This window comes from Myotis brandtii, unplaced genomic scaffold (assembly GCF_000412655.1).
Source record: "Myotis brandtii unplaced genomic scaffold, ASM41265v1 scaffold190, whole genome shotgun sequence".
NCBI classification, from domain to species: Eukaryota; Metazoa; Chordata; class Mammalia; order Chiroptera; family Vespertilionidae; genus Myotis; species Myotis brandtii.
Genome location: NW_005357076.1, coordinates 1,821,887 through 1,846,893, shown reverse-complemented (window position 1 = coordinate 1,846,893; position 25,007 = coordinate 1,821,887). Strand labels below are relative to the sequence as shown.

Here is a 25,007-nt window from a genome sequence, read left to right as displayed (position 1 = left end):
TTAATATACATGTATGCAATTTTGCCCCACCCCTTCACTGGTTTGGATACTGCACGGCCCTGCCTTTGGTGTGGGGATAGAGGTTCTGACTGAGCCTCACCATTTTGTCAGTAAAAGTGCTTGTCAATTCACACAGCAAGCAAATCTCCAAAACTACCATGCTTGGGGGAACAGGGCATCCAAAATCTAAACCCAAACCATTCACCATAAAAACACCTTTGCAGAGATGGTACAGCTGTGACATTTTCCTCCTCCCCTCCACCCCTATTCTGTTGGATGGGATTTTTTTTTTAAGTAAACATTTTAAATATGTATCTACCAGCCCACGGCTAGCCCATCTGTATAAGACTTCGGTTAAGGTGGAGTGGGCCGGTTTTTAACAACTACTGCACTGCCTAAAGCGTGATTTGCATGCATAAAACATCTGACAACTGTATACTGAAAAGAGGGTATTTTTCTACCTTTCCTCTCATGCTTACTAACTGACAAAAAGAAAGAAAGAAAACAAAAGAAAAAAAAATAATTATACCAAAATGTGTTTGGCTCACTGTTGTACTCTCCTCCTCCTCCCCAGCTCAAAATGACAAGGAGCAGTTGTCTATGACTGCCCTTCGCCGGCCTATGTGAATTGGCTACGATTAAGAAATTGATGAGGAGGAATTTTTCCCACCAGCTTTCGGCTGTGGGACAGCCAGCGTCAAGCAGCTGTACCAACAGTTTAAGGTGGTAGCTGGCTTTTGTCTCTGTTGAGTCAACTGTGGCTTGATCCTCCTACATTCCGATTTATTTAGCATGTTGGCTCCTAAGAAACAATGATCTGCTGCTGGCTTTATCTTCCTCTCTCGGCACCATGGCCCCAGCCCTCGCTCCTACCAGGCATGGGGGCCCTAGCTAATCAAACAGAGGGGAGTAAAAAGGTCCCCTGAGAATGTGTGGAAAAATACTTGCTCTTTCCGGAGCATTATTTATTCTGTACATAAGGTAAGTAATTCACCTTTTAAAAGATGTAAAAGTCCCAGGAAGGCAGTTTTTAATGACTTACATCTGATATTTATGATACATATGGCTTTTCATCCCAAATGTCAAAAGTGAAAGAAAAAAAAATAGCTATTCATATGGCAGCGTAAGGAGACAGAATAACAATTTAATATGCAATCAAACCTCTTTGCACTTAAATTAAATGACTAGAATTTGATAGATCCACAAATGGAATACGATTCTTTCCTCCACTGTGAGGGTAGAAATGTTCATCTGAACTCCCCAAGGAAGCCAGCTCTGGGACTGAAGCCCCGGGTTAGTAGCTAAAAAACCTCAGATGTGCTCTTGCAACAAGCAGAGACTTAACCATCTTGTACGCAAATGGGGAACGCTTTTCAAAAGCTTCGTGATCCTTCGGTCCAGAGAGTGGAAACATTCGATATGTTTTTGTTCCTTTTCGGTTGCTTGTTTCAAATAAACATGTGTGTATATATGACTGTGTATATATAAGAAAGAAAGGAAGGAAGGAAAACAAGAACAAAATCAAAACCCAAAGCACCCTGATAATCCCGATTAAGTCAGAATGAACCTTTCTTCTACATCGACTTCACTAACTAGTTCACTTGCTTTGCCTAAGTGACAGGGATCGCCAGCGCTGCGCTTATCTGCGACCTCGTTCCCTCAGTGAGCTATGCAGGTCTGGAGCATGCCTTTGGGTCATTGTCCCCCTATTATCGTAAATAACTTTTGGTCCTTCTGCTTTGTTGCTGTTGTGCTCAAGGGTTTTATGGTGGTGAAATAAAAATGACAACCACATGCACACTATCATACATATGCAAATATGTGTAAAAAAAAAGGGGGGACTACAGGCGGAAACGGGGAGAGTTACTGTTGGAAACACCCACTGGGGAAATGAGTGGCAGATACAGTTTCACACACGGTGGCAGTGGATACACATATCAGAGCCGCTCTTCCTGCACGTACTTCTGTTTGTCTCGGGACTCCCGGGACTTGGGCCGGTTCGGTCGGTTTGCTGTGGACGGGATGGAGTGAACGGAGGAGCTCTTCTTGCTGGAGGATTGGGACGAGTGGGAGGAATGGGAGAGGCTGGCCCGGGACTGGCCGGCGTTGTGGTCAAACTGCATTAAGCAGAAGATCAGGTCCGTCGGCACGAGCTCAAACTCGTACGGGGGGTTGGTGATGACATACCTGGCCGGGGAGAACAGAGAGGTCACGGGTGAGGAGGACTGGGCGGAGATTTCACCTGACTCTGCATCAAATGGAACTGCCTGGTTCCTCAGCTCTACCGGACCATCTGGAAGGTGGACTGATGGTTGGTCCAAAGCTTTAAACGTTATCTTCCGAGTTGAACTAAATCTCCCTCTATTTAGCTCAACAGAGGAGACCAGCCATGAGTTCTGACATCCCAAGAAGCTGAATCAATGCTGGTAATGGAAAAACCAAACTGTGCTGCCTGTGATCTAAGGGCCCCTGTCAACAATGTCAGGTTTACTTCCCATCCTGAGTAGCCCAAGTGCATGCAGGTGGTTGCATGGACTGCACTGTGTCTTTCATTCTAGAACGTTCTGACAGGCCTAGGCACACATCACAGGATCTTTGCTTACCATAATGTAGCATCTCCTTAGTCCTTCTTCACTCTTTACCTTTTAAAAAGCTACTTTGGTTGGGATTTGGCTAAATGAAGAACATAAAACACCTCCTCGCCCATGAATCAGTCCTGCTTTTACTGAGCTCCGTGGTGTGATCAGGCTTTCTCTGCTTCACACCAGACATGACTTTTAAAAAAATAATCACTGTTTCATTGACAGCCGTGGATCACAAAGTGTGGTCCTCAGGCCAGAGATATCTGCATTACCTGGGAACTTAAAAATGCCACTTCTTAAGCAACCGCACCCCAAACCTACTGAATCAGACACTCTGGGCATGGGGTCCAGCAATTTGTGGATTAGCGAGCTTTGCAGGTGAGTCTCATGCTCACTGAACTTTGAGAACCCACTGGCTACAGCAATCATTCTCAACCCTGGCTATACACAGCAATCCCTGGGCATTAAACAATGTTATTTTCAGTCCGGACAGGTTAAGTCAGGCTAATCTGAGTTTTGTTTTTAAAGGCACCCCCAGTGATTCTAATATGCAAGCAAGGCTGAGAAATACTCAACTCTATAGCATTGTTACCTGGGGTATAGATACACACCCTGATTTTGATCATTCTAGGATGTCCTTTTAATATGGGGCTGCTACGAATTTATCTTAATGCATAGTAGAAAAATATAACTCGCATACATTTTTCTGCTTCTGGTGATAAGTATATAATTTTGTTAAAGTAAATATATAAAAGGAAATGAGCGAGTCAATTAAAAATATAATAAGTAAAAATATAAGCGTCTAAGAGATGACGAAGGAATCATTTACCTTAAATACTAGCAGTATGAAATATCTCTACATTAGGTACCAATAGAATTATTCCAGTGGCTGGAGTTTGGAGGAGACACTCCTATTCAAACGTTTGTAATTAGGTGGTAGAACTATCCTATAAAACCTGAATTCTTCCCACAATGTCTTCACACCTGCTATTAGTAATTAAAGAGAAAAGCTTCCCGTAACCTCCAAACTCAGTGCTGGGTCGCATGTGAGCAGAGTGATTTGCTTGCTGAGAGCATGTATACAGGCCTCTGCCTTCCTCAGGGCGCAGGAGGGTCATTTATGTCTCTGCATTTCGGTGGGAGAGCAGAGTAGAAGTAGACTTACCTCTTCGTGCACTGGCTGGGGGTGCTGAGGTGAGCATCTCTCAGCCGGTAAATTCCAAAACAAAGCATATTATATGTTTTCAGAGCTTTGCAGAACAGATCACCATAACAACCGCCATCCTGGGAGACAACAGACAACGGAGAGAAGCATCATTTTGATTGGCTTGCACGTAGAGGTCCAGGGGGAACGGGCCTTTTCAGGAATGCTTGTTTTGGTGTCTCCTGAGTTGGGACTGTGGCTGTAAAAGGCAATGTGGTTAACAGCCTACACCCAAAATCGGTGATTTTTTTGGATGCTGATCATAAGGAGGTTTTCCCTCGGTTCTCTCTAGCTTTCCACTATAGCAGTGAGAGCTCTGAGGAGAAGGCACCTCTCCCTCACTTGGATGGTGTGAAGCTTGAGGGTTGCAGATGCACGTTATCTGGGGAGAAGAAACCAGCTGGGCAAGTTGGTGATTATGTTTAGCCGCAGCGTGGCTGCAATCACTGTGATCTGACCGTGTTGTCAAAGCCGCTCGAGTGATAATTAAAATCACTGCAAGAAGAAAAGACCCCACCAGGTACTATGGTGACAGACTTTTCCAGGTAAGGACTGTGTGAAAAGCACAATTTACAGACCTCAGAGACGGCAAGAGTGGAAGGGAAAATGCTTCCCCGGGAGCTGGTGGTCTGTGGGCTGAATAACCGGAATTCACAGTCCTAATCAGTTCACAGCCACCTTCCCGGGGTCTGGAGCCCCATGTGGAATGTTAAAGCACATTCGTTCACTCGGCAAGGCTGGCTTTGGGCAGCCAGCTTGCTTCAGGTTGGTGTTATCATTATAGGAAGGGCATTGAAGAACGACTTCCCTGGCTATAAAGTGACTGCCATTGTCCTCCCTGTCATTGGGATTTCCATGTAGGCATATCAGAGAACACACACAGAGCCCGATTTTAACATTATTTAAAGTCTTGGTCCTTTTAAAATATCAGTAAGTAGGTGATAGTTAAAAGAGCCACTAACTGTGGAAGCTGCCTTTCAAAAATGCCCAGTCTAATAGGTCCCTGCCCATAAGCAAACTACTATATGGTACAAGTCGGTTTCAGGGTTTCAGAAGAAACGGAGAAAGCGACCCTTTCCTTGAGCGGTACTATTGTTTGTGCAGTGGGCTTATTGGTTCTCAAGACTTGTGGCTCCACCCCTTGAACACATCCCTGGAGTAGGGCTGGGAATAAGAGTGGAGACCGCATACTTCTCCCCGAGGGCTGGCACTGGTCCCCTCTGCAGCAGGGAGGGAGTGGAGGAAAGTGGCTGAGTCCAGACTCAGATATTAGAAAACCTGCATCTGGAATTAGAGACATTAAAGGGTCCACAGGAGATGCTATTTGTTTGGCCGGTAGTAGTGGATGCACATCATTAGTGGTGGGGTTTTGAAATCCACCAGTGCCTGGGTCCTATGCAGACACCAAATCTCAGCAACCTGGTGGCTCGGCATGGCCAGGAGTAGTTTGTAAAAGCTCCTCGTGGGCTATTCATGTACAGTTGGGCTTGGTTACGGGGATAGAGCACAGTGGTGGTCGGCCTCTGGGTTAACTGACTGCATGTTGGCATCACCTGCTGTCTTCTGTCTCTTGGTAGGAGATACCTCAGGGGAATGAGTAAGCCACAGGCTCTGAAGCCAGGGTTCCTGATGCAAATTCCTGATGGGGCCAGTCTTCTGTCTCTCTGAGCCTCAGTTTCCTTAGAGTGTCTGATAATAGAACCTACATCTAAGGGCTGCCATGAGAGTCAAAACGAATGATTACATGTAAAGCACAGGGCCTGATATACAGTAAACTGTAAACATTACTTCCTATTTACTGTAGAACAGCGGTTCTCAACCTGTGGGTCGCGACCCCTTTAGGGGTCGAACGACCCTTTCACAGGGGTCGCCTAAGACCATCGGAAAACACATATATAATTACATATTGTTTTTGTGATTCATCACTATGCTTTCATTATGTTCAATTTGTAACAATGAAAATACATCCTGCATATCAGATATTTACATTACGATTCATAACAGTAGCAAAATTACAGTTATGAAGTAGCAATGAAAATAATTTTATGGTTGGGGATCACCACAACATGAGGAACTGTATTAAAGGGTCGCGGCATTAGGAAGGTTGAGAACCACTGCTGTAGAAGGTAGAAAAAAACAGATGCTCAGCTTGCCACTGTCCGGCACCCAGTTCATTCAGACCAAGCTACTAGCAGACAACAGGCTGAGGTGACCTCTGAACGGTGCACTCACCCCCAAGTCCGCAAAGGGCCCGTCCAGCAGCGCTAGCTGGGCCACGCGGCAGCGGTCCCTGTTGGCCAGCGTCTGGGGGGTGCTGTAGCCCCCTCGAAGCGCATTCTCCTCCGCAATCAGAGCCTCAAGCTCCGGCGTGGCTCCTCCTGTCACCAGGGTCCGGATCAGGGTAAGGATATTGTCATTGAAGTATGTCTGCAAGAGACAGAGAGAGGCGGGGGAAGTCCTTTAAGCACACACCCCAAAGCCATGACAACTGGCATCCAAATTACAACTTTTCTTGGCATTTCTGTTTAAAGTTCTGGCCTGTCTCGTCAAATAATTTTATGTGGGAAGTGAAAAGACAGCAGCCTCCAATTATTCCATTATTTTCTCTCCTACTTGGTTCTGCCAAGAGAGCCTGACTTAAAAACCAATTCAGAGGATTTTTATTAAAGGGCTAAAGTCGAAATGATTGGTGTTTCCCATCATTGGTGTTGCCAGGGCTGTACATACTGCTTACCTGTGTAACAAAATGCACCTGGCCCAGGTTGCTAACCCAAGCAGGGCTGCCCCTGAGGCCCTGTTGCCCATGTGCCTAGAAGCTGCCTCCCCCAACAATGGCAAAACTTCCATGATGGGTAGCTCAGTTGGTTAGAGCATCATTGTCCCAATATGCCAATGTTAGGGGATCAATCACCAGTCAGGGCACACACAAGAAGCAACCAATGAATGCATGAATGGGCGGAACAATGGCACAGCATTCAATGTTTCTATCTTTCTCTAAAAAATACCAAACAAACAAACAAAAAAACCTCACACAAAACAATTTCTGTGTTGGAAGGAGATACCAAGGGCATCATTAAGGCCACATGCTCAACAAATCACATGCTTTGATACAGTCTAACCCAGAAATCAATTAAACATGCTAGAGAAGTGTATGGTGAGGTGCGTGTCTTGGTGTGTGCACTTTTGGTTTTTACATAACCTCAGGAGTCTGAGGCAAATACAGCTGATTAGAGAAGCTTCCTCTACGTGTACATTTGTCTCACATCTGACACATAACAGGTCTGTCAAGAGTAAAATAATGGTTTTTTTAAAAAAAAATTAGAAGGATATCAAATAAAAGCTCAAAAGAAGACAATTGTCACCCAGCCTAATTAGAAATAAAACCTCAGTTAAGGGTCTGCACTCTATCCTCCCCTGTAAGAAGAAAACAAACAGGCTAAATAACAACCAACCAAATATTGCCGGTGGCTTTTGAGGATGTACGGACCTTCGGGAGCAGGTTAGGAAAGACAGCTGCATTAAACAGTTTACCAGGCTACACATAGAGGGGAACAAACCAGGTAAGGACAGGCTCTCACCCTGCTGGGTCATCGCTAGGTCGGTCTACATCTAGGGGAAGTTGCCTAGTCAATCTGGGCTTTTCCCATCAGTAAAATAATCACAGTCATAAGACCAAGTGTACATGCAAATAATTCTATGAGGGCTTCTGAGTTCAGATGAGAGCTAGTGGGGCTGAGTTCATTTTCCTCATTGAAATATTCACAAAATTACCCACGTGATACAAAATTCCAAGATAAAAGGAAACTAGGAGTGTTATTCAGAACCAGTCAGACCCTGAGGAGAATGTATCCTCTACCAGAGCTCAGCTGTGCAGGGTAGAGGCAGAAGAAGGACGAGTAAAGGAGGAAATGATGCTGGTGTGTGTGTGTGTGTGTGTGTGTGTGTGTGTGTGTGTGTACATAATGGTACATGTCTATATCTGTTACTGTCTGGATAGATTGGTAAGTATATGGTTTGATAGACTTAGAAATAAAACCTCAGTTAAGGGTCTGCACTCTATCGTCCCCTGTAAGAAGAAAACAAACAGGCTAAATAACATCCAACCAAATATTGCGGGGGCTTTTGAGGATGTACGGATGGACCTTTGGGAGCAGGTTAGGAAAGACAGCTGCATTAAACAGCTTACCAGGCTACACGTAGTAGGGAACAAACCAGGTAAGGACAGGCTCTCACCCTGCTGGGCCATCGCTAGGTCTACGTCTAAGGGAAGTTGCCTAGTCATTCTGGGCTTTTCCCATAAGTAAAATAAGCACAGTCGTAAGACCAAGTGTACATGCAAATAATTCTATGAGGGCTTCTGAGTTCAGATGAGAGCTAGTGGGGCTGAGTTCATTTTCCTCATTGAAATATTCACAAAAATACCCACGTGATACAAAATTCCAAGATCAAAGGAAACTAGGAGTGTTATTCAGAACCAGTCAGACCCCGAGGAGAATGTATCCTCTACCAGAGCTCAGCCATGCAGGGCAGAGGCAAAACAAGGATGAGTAAAGGAGGAAATGATGCTGGGGTATGTGTGTGTGTGTGTGTGTGTGTGTGTGTGTGTGTGTGTGTACATAATGGTACATGTCTATATCTGTTATCTGTCTGGATAGATTGGTAAGTATATGGATTGATAGACAGATGGATGAATGGATGGATGGATGGATGGATGGATGGATGGATGGATGGATGGATGGATGGATGGATGGATGGATGGATGGATGGATGGATGGATGGATGGATGGATGGATGGATGGATGGATGGATGGATGGATGGATGGATGGATGGATGGATGGATGGATGGATGGATGGATGGATGGATGGATGGATGGATGGATGGATGGATGGATGGATGGATGGATGGATGGATGGGTGGATGGATGAACAGATGGGTAGGTGGATGGATAGACAGATAACATAAAGTGGTTAAAGGAGGAGAGTCAGGCTGTGGATTCAATGCTGACCTCACCACTCAGTAACTGGGTGACCTGAAAAAGTTACTTATCACTTTTGTGCCTCATTTCATGATCTGTAAAATGTAATAATCGAGTGGTTGTAAGGACTGTATAACCAAAACATGTGAGGCACTTACTAGTGGACAAGTGTGTACAGGAAGCTCTGATAAATACTTTGGCCTGATATCAGAGACTCGGGCCTTTATGATGACAAGAACAGTCAGCTCATTCCCTTTTTAAAAGTCTTTTACTTTTTTTTTTTGCGGGGGTGGGGAGGGGAAGCAAGGCCATTCATTTCATCCTTGAATCTGCACTTCTTAGCCTGACTCTATTCTTAAAACCCAATTTAGACCCCATTTAGACCCCGGAGTGGCAAAGTAAGGGTCAGTGTGTGTGTGTGGGCGGGGGGGACTGCATCCTAAGACATGGCTGCAGCAATGGCAGACAGGCCACCATGTGGCTCAGGGCACATGTACAAACATTTCCAAAGTTTTCCAAGGCACATACTCATCCCCACTGCCAGATAGCCTCGCATTAGAAGCAGGAGACCCCTCCTGGGACCTGCGGCATTACATGGGTGAGTGCTGGACACAGAACTTTAGCAAGAGCCTTTGCATTGTAATCACCCTTCCAGAGCAAGGCCAATGGGGGAATGTAACAGCACACATGGTGGACAACAGCACACCATGATCTTGTATACTGAAAAAGAGATGTCTCCTGGCTCAGATGTAGAGAGGGGGGAAAAGAGCCAATGTAAGAATTTTTAAAAGGGAACCACAGTATTTCAGATGTAAAGGAAAAGCATTCTTTGGACTGGTTAAACGAGTCAATATTGGAAGAAGAAAAGGAAAAAAATTGTTTTGGAATCATAATATTTTTTTTTAAAAAAATATAGAGTATCTAATACTAACAAATCAAAGTTGAGATTATCAGAAAGTTTACTTCACATAAGCTAATCAATATTTTATGTAAGATCTTGGGATCAAGCCTGCAACCCAGGCATGCACCCTGGTCAGTGTGGCTCAGTCTGTTGAGTATCACCCCATGCACCAGAAGGTCGCTGGTTCCATTCCTGGTCAGGGCATATGCCCACGTTCCAGTCTTGATTCCCAGCAGGGGGTGTACAGGAGGCAGCCATGGATGTTTTCCTCTCACATCAGTTTCTCTCTCTCCCCCTCCCTTCCTATCCCTCTAAAATCAATAAAAATATACATATATTTAAAAACAGTCCTACTTAGACAAGCATTACAAATAATATGACAGTAATAAGTATTAACCAAGGAGGTACAAGACTGGTACTCAGAAACTATAAAATATTGCTGAAAGAAATTAAAGAAGATCTAAATAAATGGAAAGATATCCCATGCTCATGAATTGGAAGATTTAATATAGTTAAGATGGCAATACTCCACAAAACAAGCTACATATTCTATGTAATCTCTATAAAAATCTGAAATACCATTTTTACAGAAATGGATAAGCTGATTGTAAAATTCATATGAAATAATCAACAGCCACAAAGCCAAGACAATCATGAAAAAAAAAGTTGGAGGCCTCACACTTCCTAATTTTAAAATACACTACAAAGTTACTTGATCAAGACAGTGTGGTATTGGCATAAAGATAGGCATATAGATCACTGGAGTAGAATTGAGCCCAGAAATAAACTTGTACAGGTATGGTCAATTGATTTTTAACAAGGGTGTCGAGACCATTCTGGAGAAAGAATATAGCCTCTTAAACAAATGGTGCTACAACAACTGGGGAAGAAGAATAAAGTTGGACCTTTACCTCACATCATAAGCAAAAATTAACCCAAAGTGGATCCAAGACCTAAATGTAAGTGCTAAAACTATAAAACACTTAGAAGAAAACACAGGAGTATATATTTATCACCTTTGATTTGAAAATGGATTCTTTGATATTATACCTGAAACATAATCAAAAAAAGAGAAGAAAAAAAGATAAACTAAAGTTCATAAAAATTAAAAGTATTTTGTGTATCAAAGGACACTATCCAGAAAGGTCAAAGAAAACCTATAGAATAAGAGAAAGTATTTGCAAATTATATATCTGATAAATGAAAATGGATTCTTTGATATTATACCTGAAACATAATAAAAAAAAAGAGAAGAAAAAAAGATAAACTGAAGTTCATAAAAATTAAAGGTATTTTGTGTATCAAAGGACACTATCCAGAAAGTTCAAAGAAAACCTATAGAATACGAGAAAATATTTGTAAATCATATATCTGATAAGGGTCCAGTATCTGGAATATATTTTAAAAACTTATAATTCATCAACATAAAGACAAATCATCCTTTTCTTAATGGACAAAAAACTTAAATAAGCATTTCTCTCTCTCCCCAAGAGAAATTCAAATAGTCAACAAACAAATGAAAATTGGATATAAAACTGGATTTACCTACTCATCTGGAAGGAGATATACCAAAATATTAACCATGCTTATCGTTGAGGTTTGGGGAATTTGGTTCATTTAAATTTTCTTCTTTATATGTTTCTCTGCTTTCCAAATTTTCCACACTGAGTATGAATAACTTTCCTAATAAAAATACAGTCAATGATGTTTAAACAAATAGCACTGTAAGTTCTGCTTTGCAATGATAAGTCTAGAAGGTCAACATGAAAGGTGATTGTGTTGTCTGATGTTTAGGACTTGTTTCCCCTTCTGTGCTGAAATCAGTTACACTGAAACCAGGTAATCTTTTTTATCAATCAGTCGCTGACATTTATTGAGCATCTACTAATCCCTGGGTCTTGGTTTGGCCTGTAATTGTGTGCTATTCTAAGAGTGTGTCACTTTCAAAATTATCACTGAGTATAATTTCAGGGTGGGTTGCAGGGTTTCATAGGTGTCTGATCAACTCTGTAAGACAACTCTGGACACAATTCTCTGCCGTCTGAGCTGCCTGGGTCTTGGTTTGGCCTGTAATTGTGTGCTATTCTAAGTGTGTCACTTTCAAAATTATCACTAAGTATAATTTCAGGGTGGATTGCAGGGTTTCACAGGTGTCTGATCAACTATGTAAGACAACTCTGGACACAGTTCTCTGCCCTCTGAGCTAGCACTGTGTCTGTTCCAGATCTCTGTCCTTGACTTCTCTATGCAGCATCAAGGAGCAGCGCTGCGGGCAGCACCACCTGCTATGGCAGAGAATAATGATGCCTTTCCGCAGCAGAGAACTCTGGCTCCTGTTGCGATGCCTCTGCACTTATCTGCAGAGAAGTACCTTGAGCATCGCATATGGGTGTGCTCTGAGCATGTGTCAAGGTTTCTGATGTGAGCAACTTGGTGGAAAGATAGTGCTTTCCCTGGAAAAGGATGTCCAGTTGGTCCCATTGGGAGTCACAAAAACTTTATGTGATCACTCACAGAGCGCTATGGCAGAGAATAATGATGCCTTTCCGCAGCAGAGCACTCTGGCTCCTGTTGCGATGCCTCTGCATTCATCTGAGCATCACATATGGATGTGCTCTGAGCATGTGTCAAGCTCTCTGTGATGTGAGCAACTTGGTGGAAAGACAGTGCTTTCCCTGCAAAAGGATGTCCAGTTGGTCCCCTTGGGAGTCACAAAAACTTTATGTGATCACTCACAGGGAATACAGTGGTCTTTCTGCACAGGAAGTGGCTATTTCAGCATCATGCAGTGAACCTGGTGCTAGGACCTCAAATGCCAATTGTCTAAGACTTTATTCATGTGGAGGATGTGAGAGCTGAAACAACCTCTCTATGGTCGTCTGACCCAGAAGGCACAATTCTCTTCTGGGTTAACAGAAATGCTAGAATTGACAAAACAATTCTAAAGGGAGGACTGTAACGTGTGTGTGTGTGTGTGTGTGTGTGTGTGTGTGTGTGTGTGTGCGATGCTTTGCCACCCAGGCTTTGGTACTGGTGGTCCTCTCTGGGCCTTACCATGGCCATGTCCACGACACCTGTCCTAGGAGCCTTAGGAGGGATCTTACCCAGAACCTCCAGCCCAGTCAGACTAGTCTCCAGGGATGCTTTGGGCAGGGCCTCTGCTATGGCATATCCTGTGTCACATGGACATCAGGAGCTTATGAAAACTGAGGAACTGGGGTCCTGCTCAGTGCCTGGAATCAGGAGACCTATGGAGTCTAAGGAACATGGGAGTCCTTCTTCCCACTACCATGGCCAGGCAACGTGGCACCCCTGATGTACAGACTGCGGAACTCATCTAATACGGTTTTAATTCCCTGCTTTGCCATTCAATAACTATAACAATAGAAATTTTTCTTAACTTTTTGTTCTTTTTCTTGTGCCTTGTATTTCTCATCCATATAAAAAGTTAACTTTTTGTTCTTTTTCTTGTGCCTTGTATTTCTAATCCATATAAAAAGATTATTTTAAAATATATTCTATTGATTTTTTTACAGAGAGATATAGAGAGTTAGAAACATCCATCAGCTGCCTCTTGCACACCTCCTACTGGGGATGTGCCTGCAACCAAGGTACATGCCCTTGGCTAGAATTGAACCTGGGACCTTTCAGTATGCAGGCCGATGCTCTATCCACTGGGCCAAACCAGTTAGGGCAAGAATTTTTTTTTTTAAAAAAGGACCAAAACCACACACACACACAAATGAAAGAAAACAAACCCAGCTTATAGGATAATGTTAAATGAGATAATTTGTGTAACTTCTAATGCACAATGAAAACTCAATAAAAGGTAGTTCATAAAAAGAACAACCAACAAGCAATGCGACCAAATGTAGAAAATCCCCTTCTCTGTGCCTCTGTGTTCTCCTCTCTGATACCAGAGAGCTGGGCCACGTCATGTGTGTGGCCCCTTGGCCTCTAAATGTTGATGATTCTCAGGTCTTGTAAGTAGACCAAGAAGTGGGCATTGAGGAAACCAACAAATGCTGGGGAAGGACCATTGATTGCAACCTGGAATTCTGAGCCCGCAGCGCCATCTAGCCTCTCTGTGGACGCCCGTCTGCCCGTGTGTCTGCAACGCGCCGGAGCATCTTCCTCTTTTTATTTTTTCACAGTATAATTACCAGAGCTTATGTTTCACAGTTAATGCTGTCAAGGCTTTTAAACTAATTGGTCTTTTATAGAAAATTTAACTGAAAATTAACACATCTTTTAATAACATTGCCTTAACTTTAATGGCACTTTGCCTTTCGTTTATAATTGCTCTAAAATTGTCATTTTCCATGTCATAGCTGCCATTTTTTATATTTCCTAGTTTTCATGGTGTGGATTTTATTTTTAGTATTTTTCTTTCATGAGGGATGAGAACTATTTGGTGTTTTTTTTTCCAACCCTGGGCCTGCCTGGTCCAATGTGACAGAGTGGCATGTTCTGAGGACAACAGAACGTACTACTGTTTGCCACGCTGACACCGCCCCAGCTTTGCTGCCCAGGACGGAGGAGTCATTTGTTAATGGGCCTCACTTCACACGGCACCGGGTCAGCTTGGGCTCACCGAGAACTTGGTCTTCTCCATGACACAGTTCAGGGGTTCGGCCCTTAATGCAAGTACAATTAAGAGAGTCAATCATGTGCGTCCAGCTTCCCAAGGTCACATTCTAAGGCTGTGGGAGTATCCAAAAGGAGCAGCCTCTAACCAAGACTGAAGTGTCTAAGCCCAGACTTAGCACTTGACCGGACGGGGCCTTTTGTATTCAGCCTGCGTGGTGTGGCCGATGGCCTGGCCTGTCTGACTGCGTCCTCGTATCCCTCTCCCAGGTCTACCACATTCCAACCACTGAGCTCTTCACTCACCCCCTCAGACAAACAAAGCCCAGCTCATCACTGCTCTTCAACCCTTGCCTTTCTTTTGCCTGGGAAAACAAAGCTCCCCCATCTCTTCTGATTTTTCAGTGTCAGTGTCAAAATTACTGCCTGAGACAGCATGATTCTGACCACTTTGGCTAAAACAGGTCTCCATATCCACTGAAACTATTTCATGTGCTTTAAATCAGCCACCCCTCCCTGATGGTACTCATGTACTGACTTGGTTACTGCTGCTTGCACTAGAATGAAGGTTGGGAGAATGTGAGGGCTGGGTCTTCATCTTTCTTCTTCACAGCCTGGCATTTAGTAAGCCCAAACGTACTGCTTAATAACAACAAGTACATGTAGAGCTTGTCATGTGCTAAGTTCTGCACTAATCACTTTACAACCTTATCTCATTTAATCACCTCAATAGTCCCATGACCTAGGTACTATTATCACCCCATTTTAAAGATAAGAAAACTGAGGCACAGAGAGATTAAGGGAACAGAGATGATAAATTGGGGTGCTGGGAACAGCAATCAAGAAGTTTGGCTCTTGAGCTCATGACTTTTTTTTTCTAGGGAGAGTCCTGGTGGAATTCAAATCCAGGATGAGGCTAGGGGGAAGTGGTAGTGGTGTGAAAAAGAAACCTAAGTGTGCCCATTTCAGCTGTAACTACAGAGAGGGTTCCTTTCACGTGTGTGTGTGTGTGTGTGTGTGAGCAGCAAGCTGGTGTTCTGAAAAATACAATTTTTAGTTGTGATCTTCTTAGAGGCATGAACCCATCAGCATAATCATTCCCTCTTGCCACACGTTTCTGCTGTTGATTTGTAGTAAACACCATGAAGGCCATGTCTGCAACATCCCTATCTGTTCCAGGATTGCCTGTGATGAATCAAAACATTATTCTTTTAACAAATGAAGCAGTAAGCAGCAGGAGTGGAGTTATAAAGGACAATATTCAGGGGATGTTTAGATGTGTGAGTAAATGGCAATTCTGGGAGGTGTGCTAGGAAAGGGAGATCATCATCTAAAGAGATGTGTGTGTGGATGTCATGACGCTGCCTGTAAGCGAATGCCCGTGATAGAAGCTTACCTCTGGCTCCTGCTTCTTGGAGGAGTCTCACTTTCTCAATTTATATTTCTGTCCACCCTGTCTTAGTCCTTGACTGACTCTCTCTCTCTCTCTCTCTCTCTCTCTCTTTAATTAGGGTTGGGGTGGAATGAAAAGAAATCACAGGTAAGATTTTATCAGAAGGTGTAGATCCAGTTGGATCTGTTGAACTAGGACCCAATTCAAGACCTCACTGTGAAACTCGTTCACACTCGGCAATGCCAGCAAGGCCTGGAATCATTGGCATTTGGGTTAATTATTTGAAAAGTTACTATCAGTGGATCAGTTAAGAATGTCTTGCTTCAACACTTAGACTAAGTTTATTCATGTTTTGCCCAACAGATCAGATACTACAGCTGACATGCCTGAACAGTTCCAGGCCTCCATAAAGGCTGCTGCTGCTGGGAATTACCATGGCAGGAGTAGATTCCCGATCCCTTGTTTCCAAGGCTGGAATTCAGAGGAAAAGCTGCCCACAGACCTGTAGGCACACATGCCTTAGCCATCCTCTCCCAAACACTTTAGTTCACTTTTCAAAGGTTAGTGATGGCTTTTTTTAAAAAAAAAATTCAAACCAATTCACTGTGATTTCTCATCTGAGTTTCCAAGAACTGACTCCCCAGTGATAAAGTAGACAGACAGCTGTGCAGCTCAATCCAGATGTGCCCCCACCCCATGGCCAACATGTGTCCCTTTGGCGGTATAGAACTGAAGTTCTCTGAGGCTCAAAACCACTTTTATTCCTTGGACCCAGGGCTGGTTTCATGGGTGTGTGGCCTGTGTCGTTGCCCAAGGTCCATGCTCAGAAGGGCCCCTCACTTGGTTTAATACCCTGCTGCCACCATTTTAAAATTCTTAATAATTTATGAAAAAGTGGCCTTGAAAATGATGTTAGCTGGTCCTGCCTGGCATATACTGAATGCCTGGTGTGTCAAAACATAAATAACTTTATAAATTTGAATTTTAAAATATTTAATAATGCATTTGCAATTCTGAAAAAAGTAAACAGTTTAATCATCTCTTAGTGAGAAGAGCCTTCTATAATCTCTCTAATTGGGATCAGAAGTAAAATGACATTTTCAAAGAGACAAATTACAGAAATCTGCTGGAAACTGAATCTGGAGACTAGAAGAACCATTGCAGAGAATACAGTAGTGTAACAAGCACGCCCTCCAGCTTCTATCATCCGTTCCAGCCTGCTGAAGGAGGCTGCCCAAACTGAGCCCCCATCACCAGCAGGAAGGAAGGCCGGGCTCAGGATCCTCAGGCCTCAGGAAGTCACAGCCTGGGAGACCAAGAGAGCCCTTCCCTGGGGACCACTTCCTTTCCTTCTTGGCTTGGAAAGCGGTTGTGTGGCATGGAGCCCAGTCAGCCTTAATGCAGATGAATGCTGTTTCATAATTATTTTAAAATCCATAATTCTGATTTTTTAACTCAGATATACTTGCAGTTGGACCACATTCAGGAATAGACAATAACCTAAATAAGTCTAAAAAAGCTTTATGCTTTTTTTTCTTCAAATAGAGGTCCTGGGATAGTCTTTGATGAATAGATGAGAATAACGCATAATTAGCATATCAGTTGTATAACGTGTTCAGGGGAATAGCCTTCTTAAGCTCTTTAAGAAATGTATGTGTATAAAACCTCTCTGAGCTATGTTTATGGTCTTAATGTGTTCAATAAAACTCTTCTTCATGGATTCTCCAAAGGTCAGTGTTTATCCAGCCTATGGCTGCATTTTCAAAAATGGCGAACTTGAGAATTCCAAAATAGAGAACCTTTTCTATATAATAAATAAAGACACTCAGTGGGAACATGTCACAGTCCGCAGGTTAGGATCCATTCAAATGTCTGCTTTTATAGTTCAGGATGGCTCCATTAGCTGGGACCTATTTTTTACTTGTTCTTTGCTTTTAGTCTCAAAAGTGAATAAAACAATGCACATTGTTATAGAGAAACTAAAGATGCTTTTGGTCCCTTGGCCAGCCCACCCTCTGCTCTCTGCCACCACTCCAGTCCTTTCCTGCCTCAAAGAACAGTCGGGGCCAAGTCCTCACGTCTGGGCCTCACGCACAATTTACGTCTCAGTGACTGGCACTGACCTAGGAGTCACCCTTGACACTTTGTTCTCTTCATATTCAATCTATTCCCAAGTCCTTTCAATTTTACCAACAAACACCACTGAAATCTACACAACTCTCTCCTCTCTGCAGCCCTATCCTAGTCTGAGCTGAGAGCCTCCTACGCAGACTTCCTGCTGCCATTCTGCCTCCTGAACCATCCTCCACACCCCAGCCCAGGCAGTCCCCTTAGAACCGTGGTCGGCAAACCGCGGTTCGTGAGCCACATGCGGCTCTTTGGCCCCTTGAGTGTGGCTCTTTCACAAAATACCACGTGCGGGCGCACACGAACAGTGCGATTGAAACTTCGTGGTCAATGCGCAGAAGTCAGTATTTTGTGGAAGAGCTGGTATTTTGTGGAAGAGCCACACTCTAGGGGCCAAAGAGCCGCATGTGGCTCGCGAGCCGCGGTTTGCCGAGCCGCAGTTTGCCGACCACTGCTTAGAATGTAAACCTGATCACAGCACTTTCCAGCTCCAAACCCTTCGATGCCTCCTCATCGCTCTTTAAATAAAAAGACCATTGGGCTTGGTGGCTCAGTTGGTTGAGCATCATCCCCTACACCCAAAGGTTGCTGCTTCAATTCCTGTTTGGGGCACATACATGGGTTGCAGGTTTGATCCCCAGTTGGGGCACATATGGAAGGCAGGCAATGGATGTTTCTCTCTCACATTGTTATTTCTCTCTCTCTCTCTCTCTCTCTCTCTCTCTCTCTCTCTCTCTCCCTCTCCCTCTCCCTCTCCCTCTCCTTCTCCGTCTCTACGCATGTCCTAGGATGAGGATAAAAAAACACAAAACAACCTTCCCTCCCTCTCCCCCCACTCCCCGTCCCTCTCACTGTGGTTCACCCACACAGGCTTTCTCTGGCTTCCTTGAGATTGTCAGGTTCAAGCACCCCAAGGCCTTTGCACTTGCTTTCCTCTTTAGGGGACACTGTTCCCCACAAAATCTCCCCTCTTTATTGCTCAGATTTTGATATAAAATGTGTATTATTTCTTTATGGAATCTCTCTCGGAACCTGAGACCAGGTCAAGTGTTCACCTATATTTATTCATAGCCTTCCTTGAACCTTCAGGAATTTTAATCAACATTTATGTGCTTGATAATTTGATGAACGTCGGGATCCCCTTCCAGGCTCCACGGCCGCTCACGCTCCAGCCCCGCGCCCCTCATTCGGGAGGTCTCCATTCCCGGATCCCGCACCCACTCACCGCACTCATGAGAGAGTCCAGGACGCTGACGGCAAACGCTGTCCCACAGGCAAATGGCTGCGTGAGGTACAGTTCTGTGTCGGGGTCATCGTCATCGTCTTGGTCCAGAAATTGAACATTAGTATCGTTCACTAGAAAAAGCATAAATAAGAATTAGCTCAAAAAACTCCACACAGTCAGCGAAACCAGAGGAAGAGCAGGCTAGTGGTTTGGGAACAGTGAGGTCACTGGGAAGGAAAGCATGGAATAGCTGTGGATGGGTCTGGGGGTGGGGCCGTGGAACTCAAGGGACGGCTCCTCCTGACCGAGTTTTCGAGGCCCGGAGGGCAATGCATTCAGGCAGGCTTGCCCCATGGCAGGCTGCGGGAGGACGAGCGGACAGTGCTGGTCAGTCCTTTGGTATAGTTTTAGAATCATGACCGAAAAACACCCTGCAGTGTTTTTTGGTAGCCAAGCCCTTTGAGAGACGGGCGTAGTTCAAGGATGAGTCGCCAGGATTAGCCATGCTGGATGGTAAGTTTAGCCACAAGGAAAAGAAAGCAACCTATTAAGAGTGAAGAGCAATTGACTGGGAGCACAGCAGAGGCAAAGAGCAAAGAATTCACCCGCAGGCAGGCACAGCCCACACCCTGCCCCGAGATCTGCCTGGGGAGTGGCTGGTGTCCCCAGCCCTGAATCTGGGGGACACCCCACAAGCCATGCTAATACAAAGGCGACCCCACGTGGGGTGTTAGCCGGCTGCCTCCAGCAAGCAGCTGACAAAGACTTGCTCTGCATCCGAGGCGCTGGGATGCCCACGTTCTCCCTTTCCCCTCCTAAACAGCTGTCTTTCCCGCACGTCAGCTTCTGCAGATGCAGCCCCGGGTGCTGTGTTTCATTCCGTCTGAGGATTCCTCAAGGACTCCTCCGGCACGCGCGCCTGCAGACTGATTGGCTGTGTCACTGAGATGCCTTTAACTTATTAAAAATTAAATGACAAATTAATTTCCATTCCCATCTTGACTTCAGTGATTAGTTTTGCAGAGCAAGTAACAGTGGGGGAAAGTCTGTGGTGGGGGAAGAGAGCACTGGTGATTTCTAGAATAATTATTATGCTTTTAGGAAAAGAATCGATTCGATTTCCTCTTTCTGATTCCTTCCTAAAGTATCAGCAGCTAATTCTCTTTCCTAGAGTAGTTTTCTCCCAAAAGTAACTTTTTGGGTAACAATTCTTTTCTAACGTTTGTTTATTTATTGTATGAATCAGAATAAATGGTAATAGGATGGAAAGCTAGGCACAGAATTATGTTTAAGTGACACTTTCCCTAGAGAAAGATTCTAATGGGGAGAAATCTTGGCTCTGGTCTTCCTCAGTTTATCACATCCGGGTCCCATGGTCGCAGCAGCACTGGGTCACAGGCTCGTGGGTGAAAGTGCAAGATGCAGGGTCTGCCAAGCAGGCTTTGGGTTCAGGCTCTGCACTCACTCCCTCTGTAGATGATCACTGCACACCTCAGTTTCTCCCTCCGTAGATGGGGCATGACAGCCCCTCTTGTGAGGTTGCCAGGGCACCACTATGCTTGGCCCAGCATCTTGATGGCTGTTAGCTGCTCTCAGAATCGCCTTTGTGACACTAAACCTTCAGTCTACCCCTTACGTATGGAAATCCCCAGCTTTCAGAAGCCCATAAGGCCTACTCAGGGATCCTACCAGGGTCAACTTGTAGCTGCCCCCCCCGCCGCCCCTCTATGTACCCGCAAGCAAGTATGGGTTGGCCACGGTTGAGTCTTCCTACTTTGTGAATCAGACAATGTGACCCGGGACAACATGCAGAGGACGTGGTATTAATTATTTTTAATAGCTCAGGAGGGAGTGTGTATGGACACCCCAAAAGGAGGAGCATCGGTTACCTCTTTTCATGATGATGAGGAAGGGCTGGTACTAGACTTAGAGGGGAAGTAGCCAAAGTAGGGAGAGGTGAGTCTAAATTTTCAGCGAGCTGGGGTTTGAGTCACTGGTAACAGACTTCAGGGTGTGAGCCAGGGTTCAGTGAAAATCCTGTGCACTGTTCTGGGTTACCCAGCCTCAGGAGGAGGACAGCCAGTGTTACCCTCATCCTATGTTACAGAACAATCATTATGCAGGTGCTAAGAGGTGATTAAAACAATCACCCCAATAGGTACAAGGTCAAATACAACTGGGAAACAGGCAGGTTGAACAGCTTTAAAATGATCCTTCCTGTGGGACTTCGACTCACCAACATCAATTGGAACTCTCCAAATGGGTGACGACTGGAATACACTACACAATTTTAAAAGTTTATTTGACCTTGGCATCCTCTGTGGTTCTCAAAATGCATTTTGCTGGCTTGGAGTATGCAGAACACATCTCAAAACATGTAGTAGGCAAATAGTAAATATTTGGGGGGACCGGGGAGGTGAGGTGGTCAGAGAATGATTGTATGATTGCCCAAGGTGGTCTGACCACTAGGAGAATCGGGCTTAAGGTCGAAGGCACAGACGATGGGCATCATGGGAACAGGGGAAGTTCTCTGAGCTAATGGTAGACATCTAGTGAGGACAAAGGGCTCAGGAGACTCAATGATGCTCACTGAAGGCCTGAATTGTTGCCTCAGATTTGGGGCACCAAGCTGTTTCTTTTCTCTTCTACTAATCACAGGTCAAGGTGTCCTAGCTAGCTGGCAGCACATGAGTTCCAAATGGGAAAAGCAATTCCTGGCAGTGAGAATTCTGAAATGCTCTGAAGGCTTCTGAGATGGACGCGTTCGCATGGATTTTCCAACCAAAGGTCGGGGCTGCAGGAGCTCCTTGCTCTCTGACAACACTAAGATTTGGGGCAGAGCATTCCCGAAACCGAGGCTCTCAGCCAACTTCTCTAAACACGAAAAGACACCTCTTCCACTGGTGGAAACAAAAAATAGTGTGATACTCCTCGACCTGAGCGAATTTGTCCTGATAAATAGCTACGTCTACAATAATGTGGTGCTGAGTGGTGGACAATTTATTCCTTAGCTCCTAGACACCTTGCAAGCAAGATGACTGTGTTAAAAGCTGTTCTTTTATTTTGAAATATATTTGGGGGCCATGAAAATGGCATGTTAGTTTCATTTGTGAGTCATTTGAAGGCAGGTGCCCCCACCTCTCTGCCCAGCCCTCCGCCAAGCAGCACTTTCGCTGTCTCTATTTAGAAGATCAATCCCCAGCTCTGAGACCTGCTGCTGATGGGTGCCTTTCATAGAGGTATTAACCAAGTCGTGAGGACCCGTGGAAGGGCTTGACAAATGCAGTCATGACCCGGCCCTTCGTCTTCCCGGTGAGTCCACTCTGAATCTCCTAGAGCGGGTTCTGGGCCAGCAGGGAGGGGTCAGGGCTGCGCCTCCCGTGCTGCTAACCTCATCCTTGGCACCCTTCCTGAAATCTGCTTTGGAGAGAACAGTCCCCTAGGAGCTGGTTGCTTTTATAGCTTCAGAACCAGAGCTTCTGAGAAAGGGCCTAATATGAAAAAAAGGCAAATAAAGTCAGAATAAAGGAAAATAAACAGCTGGAGGGAAGGCACCATCTTAGGTTTCTTATCTTAAAATTTTTATATTTTTCCTTCGACTTCCTCCGAGAGCTGTGAAGACATGTCAGTCAAGCTGACAGTGTGTTGGAAGAGGAGTATAAGGGAGAAGGCGGGAGAGCAGGGAGACACGTGGAAAAGAAAGAAAAAAAAAACAGGAAAAAAAAAAAACACATACACACAAAAAAACACAAGGCCCAGGCCAAAGAAAATGCATTAGAGCAAAGATGCTTTGAAAACAACTGCCAGGTCAGATGGGTGTGATCAAAGGTTCCCTGGTGCCGTGTGTGGGGAAATCATTAAGAAAGGCCAGAACAAGACAGTCGATTCCAACCAGAGCCACAAATAAAACGCATTCAAAGCAGTGCCATGGGGTAGCCTTTCTGTTACAGCCGGCGAAATAAAACACAAGCTGATGATGGCTGGGAACACCAACAACAGAACAAAAGAGATACTGATGTAAAGGAAAACAGTGCTTCTTACCCAGTTCAGTTATCATTAGAATGTGCGTCCCACTGTTTTTTTCCTGATTGACTGATACCAAAGGCAACTTGCCAGGTTTAGCTAATTGGATACAGCGTTTAAGGGTTGGGGAAAGGGAGTGGAGGAAAGTACAGAAAAAGAAAAGAGTGAGGGAATAACAGAGGAAACATTCTAAAGTAAAGGGACCCGGGACCTGGACCATAGGTAGGTAGTATTTATAGTGGAAGAAGGAGTGTCATGGTCAGGTTAAAAGTGGGATTCCACTGGCCAACAAGCGTGGCCCTCAAAACCCCATAGCTTTTGGACCCGAGTGGCCTTCACTGAAAATGGCCTTCGTCTGAGAAGTCCGGTGAGGACAGATTAAATGTAGCGTTATGACACATTAGGCCACTTCTCTCCAGTTTTCTAAATGGGATTTGCTTAGAGCTGGAGCTTGGTGCCTCCGTGGAGGGCTCTGACTCTACGAGCTGTCCAGAGGTGCTTCCCATGAGAGTTACCAGGAGTCCATGGGCTATGCCCTTCCTTCCTTCTTCTCCCTGCCCTGATTTATGCCCCAATTTAAAATCCATCATCACATATGCCTTTGAAAACAGTGACCAGCATGAAGGAAACTGTCTATTCATCTCAGAGGAAACATAGATCAGTTTTCCCTTTTGCTAATCTGATATTTCTACACATGCTTTCTTCAATCTCCTCTAAACAAACCTCACTAGAGTCTACTATCCTGAAGGAGCTAAAAACCAGGCCAACCTCCTCTTATCCGATATGGTTGGAAGAGAGAACTAAAAATTCTGCCCATGGCTACTGTTCACCCCTACCTAGTTCAGTGATGATGGGGATGTTGACCCCAGTTGTGATGGACGGCTGACGCAACATCCCGTGCACTGGGCTGTTGTCTGGCGAGGTTCTGTCCATTCCTGGAGGTGTGAACCCTGGTGGGAAGTAAAAAGAAAAGGGATAAAATTCAGTTTTGTGGAAAATTTGAAAATAATGAGAGTGCAGGGTATATACACAATAAAAAAAATGTAGCATATGCATTATTTATAGGTCAACAATTAGCACTGCCAGGGTAAACTCTGATGAATTGTTTTTAGAAGAACAAAGTAGGAGACGATTGGAAATAATTGTAGCCCACTTTGAAAGTTCTCTAAAAACCAGTCTCTACAAGAATTGTTGATGTTGCTCAGAGTTTTATTCCCCTCTCCACGCAGGCACACGTGAGAATTATACCCAAGGGCCTTCTAGAAGTTAGATGTGACCAGGCAACATAGGAGATGTTCTGGCCCACGAAAAGTGAACAGAACCATGCATATCATCACTTCTGGTACACATCAACCCACCGCCTGTCCTCCCAGACCACGGCAACCGTAGAGAAGACGGCTGGGAAGCAGCCCTGGACAGTAGCCCAGACCCACAAAGCATTCTGAGTGAGGGAACAAGCAATCTGTGTTGCTTTAAGACACTGAGATTTGTTTGTTGTCAACACAGCATGACCTAACCTATCTTGTTATCATAAACCCACTGATTGCTTACTCTCTTGCCAGCGAGGCTTACCTAGGTTTTTGACATAGTTCTGGCCAAGGGGAAGTGGTTGAGAATCTTCTTGGGGGCTTTTAGGGGGTGTTTCCTTGCTCTTAAAAAGAACCACATAGGAAGAGAGATTCTCTTTTAATTCACTGGATATTGCTTTTGTGCCTGCAGTGCCTGGAACTGTGGCAGCCAACTCATAACTAGGATGGGCACCAGCTGAGGACAAAGTCAGCTGAATAATATCGGCTGAACTGGATGATGAAAGACAAAACAACAGGAAGAGCAGTCCTTGAGTTCCTGATGAACCAGCCCTGTAACCCAAACCAACTGACCTCAGGATTTCTTCCTACAGGAGATTTCATATATCTATATCTATACCTATATCTATATCTATATCTATATTTATCTATATATCTATATATCTATATGATTATATGTAT

The 25,007-nt window shown here is 44.5% G+C and overlaps 1 protein-coding gene across 32 annotated transcripts in view; it reads right to left on the bottom strand.

Annotated features, from left to right (window-relative positions):
• KCNMA1 (potassium channel, calcium activated large conductance subfamily M alpha, member 1) overlaps nt 1–25,007 on the bottom strand; it is a 697,075-nt gene that overhangs the window by 14,523 nt on the left and 657,545 nt on the right. For 15 of the 32 annotated variants that reach the window (XM_014538327.1, XM_005864642.2, XM_014538334.1 and 12 more), the window contains 6 exons: nt 23,856–23,969; nt 23,038–23,118; nt 18,997–19,127; nt 6,019–6,213; nt 3,748–3,866; nt 1,963–2,187 (listed from right to left, as the gene is read on the bottom strand). In XM_014538327.1, the coding sequence (XP_014393813.1) occupies nt 1,963–2,187; nt 3,748–3,866; nt 6,019–6,213; nt 18,997–19,127; nt 23,038–23,118; nt 23,856–23,969 (865 nt within the window). Of the gene's footprint in view, nt 1–727; nt 2,188–3,747; nt 3,867–6,018; nt 6,214–18,996; nt 19,128–23,037; nt 23,119–23,855; nt 23,970–25,007 lie in introns of those variants that run through there. The other 17 variants (XM_014538330.1, XM_005864644.2, XM_005864645.2 and 14 more) reach the window with 2 other exon arrangements.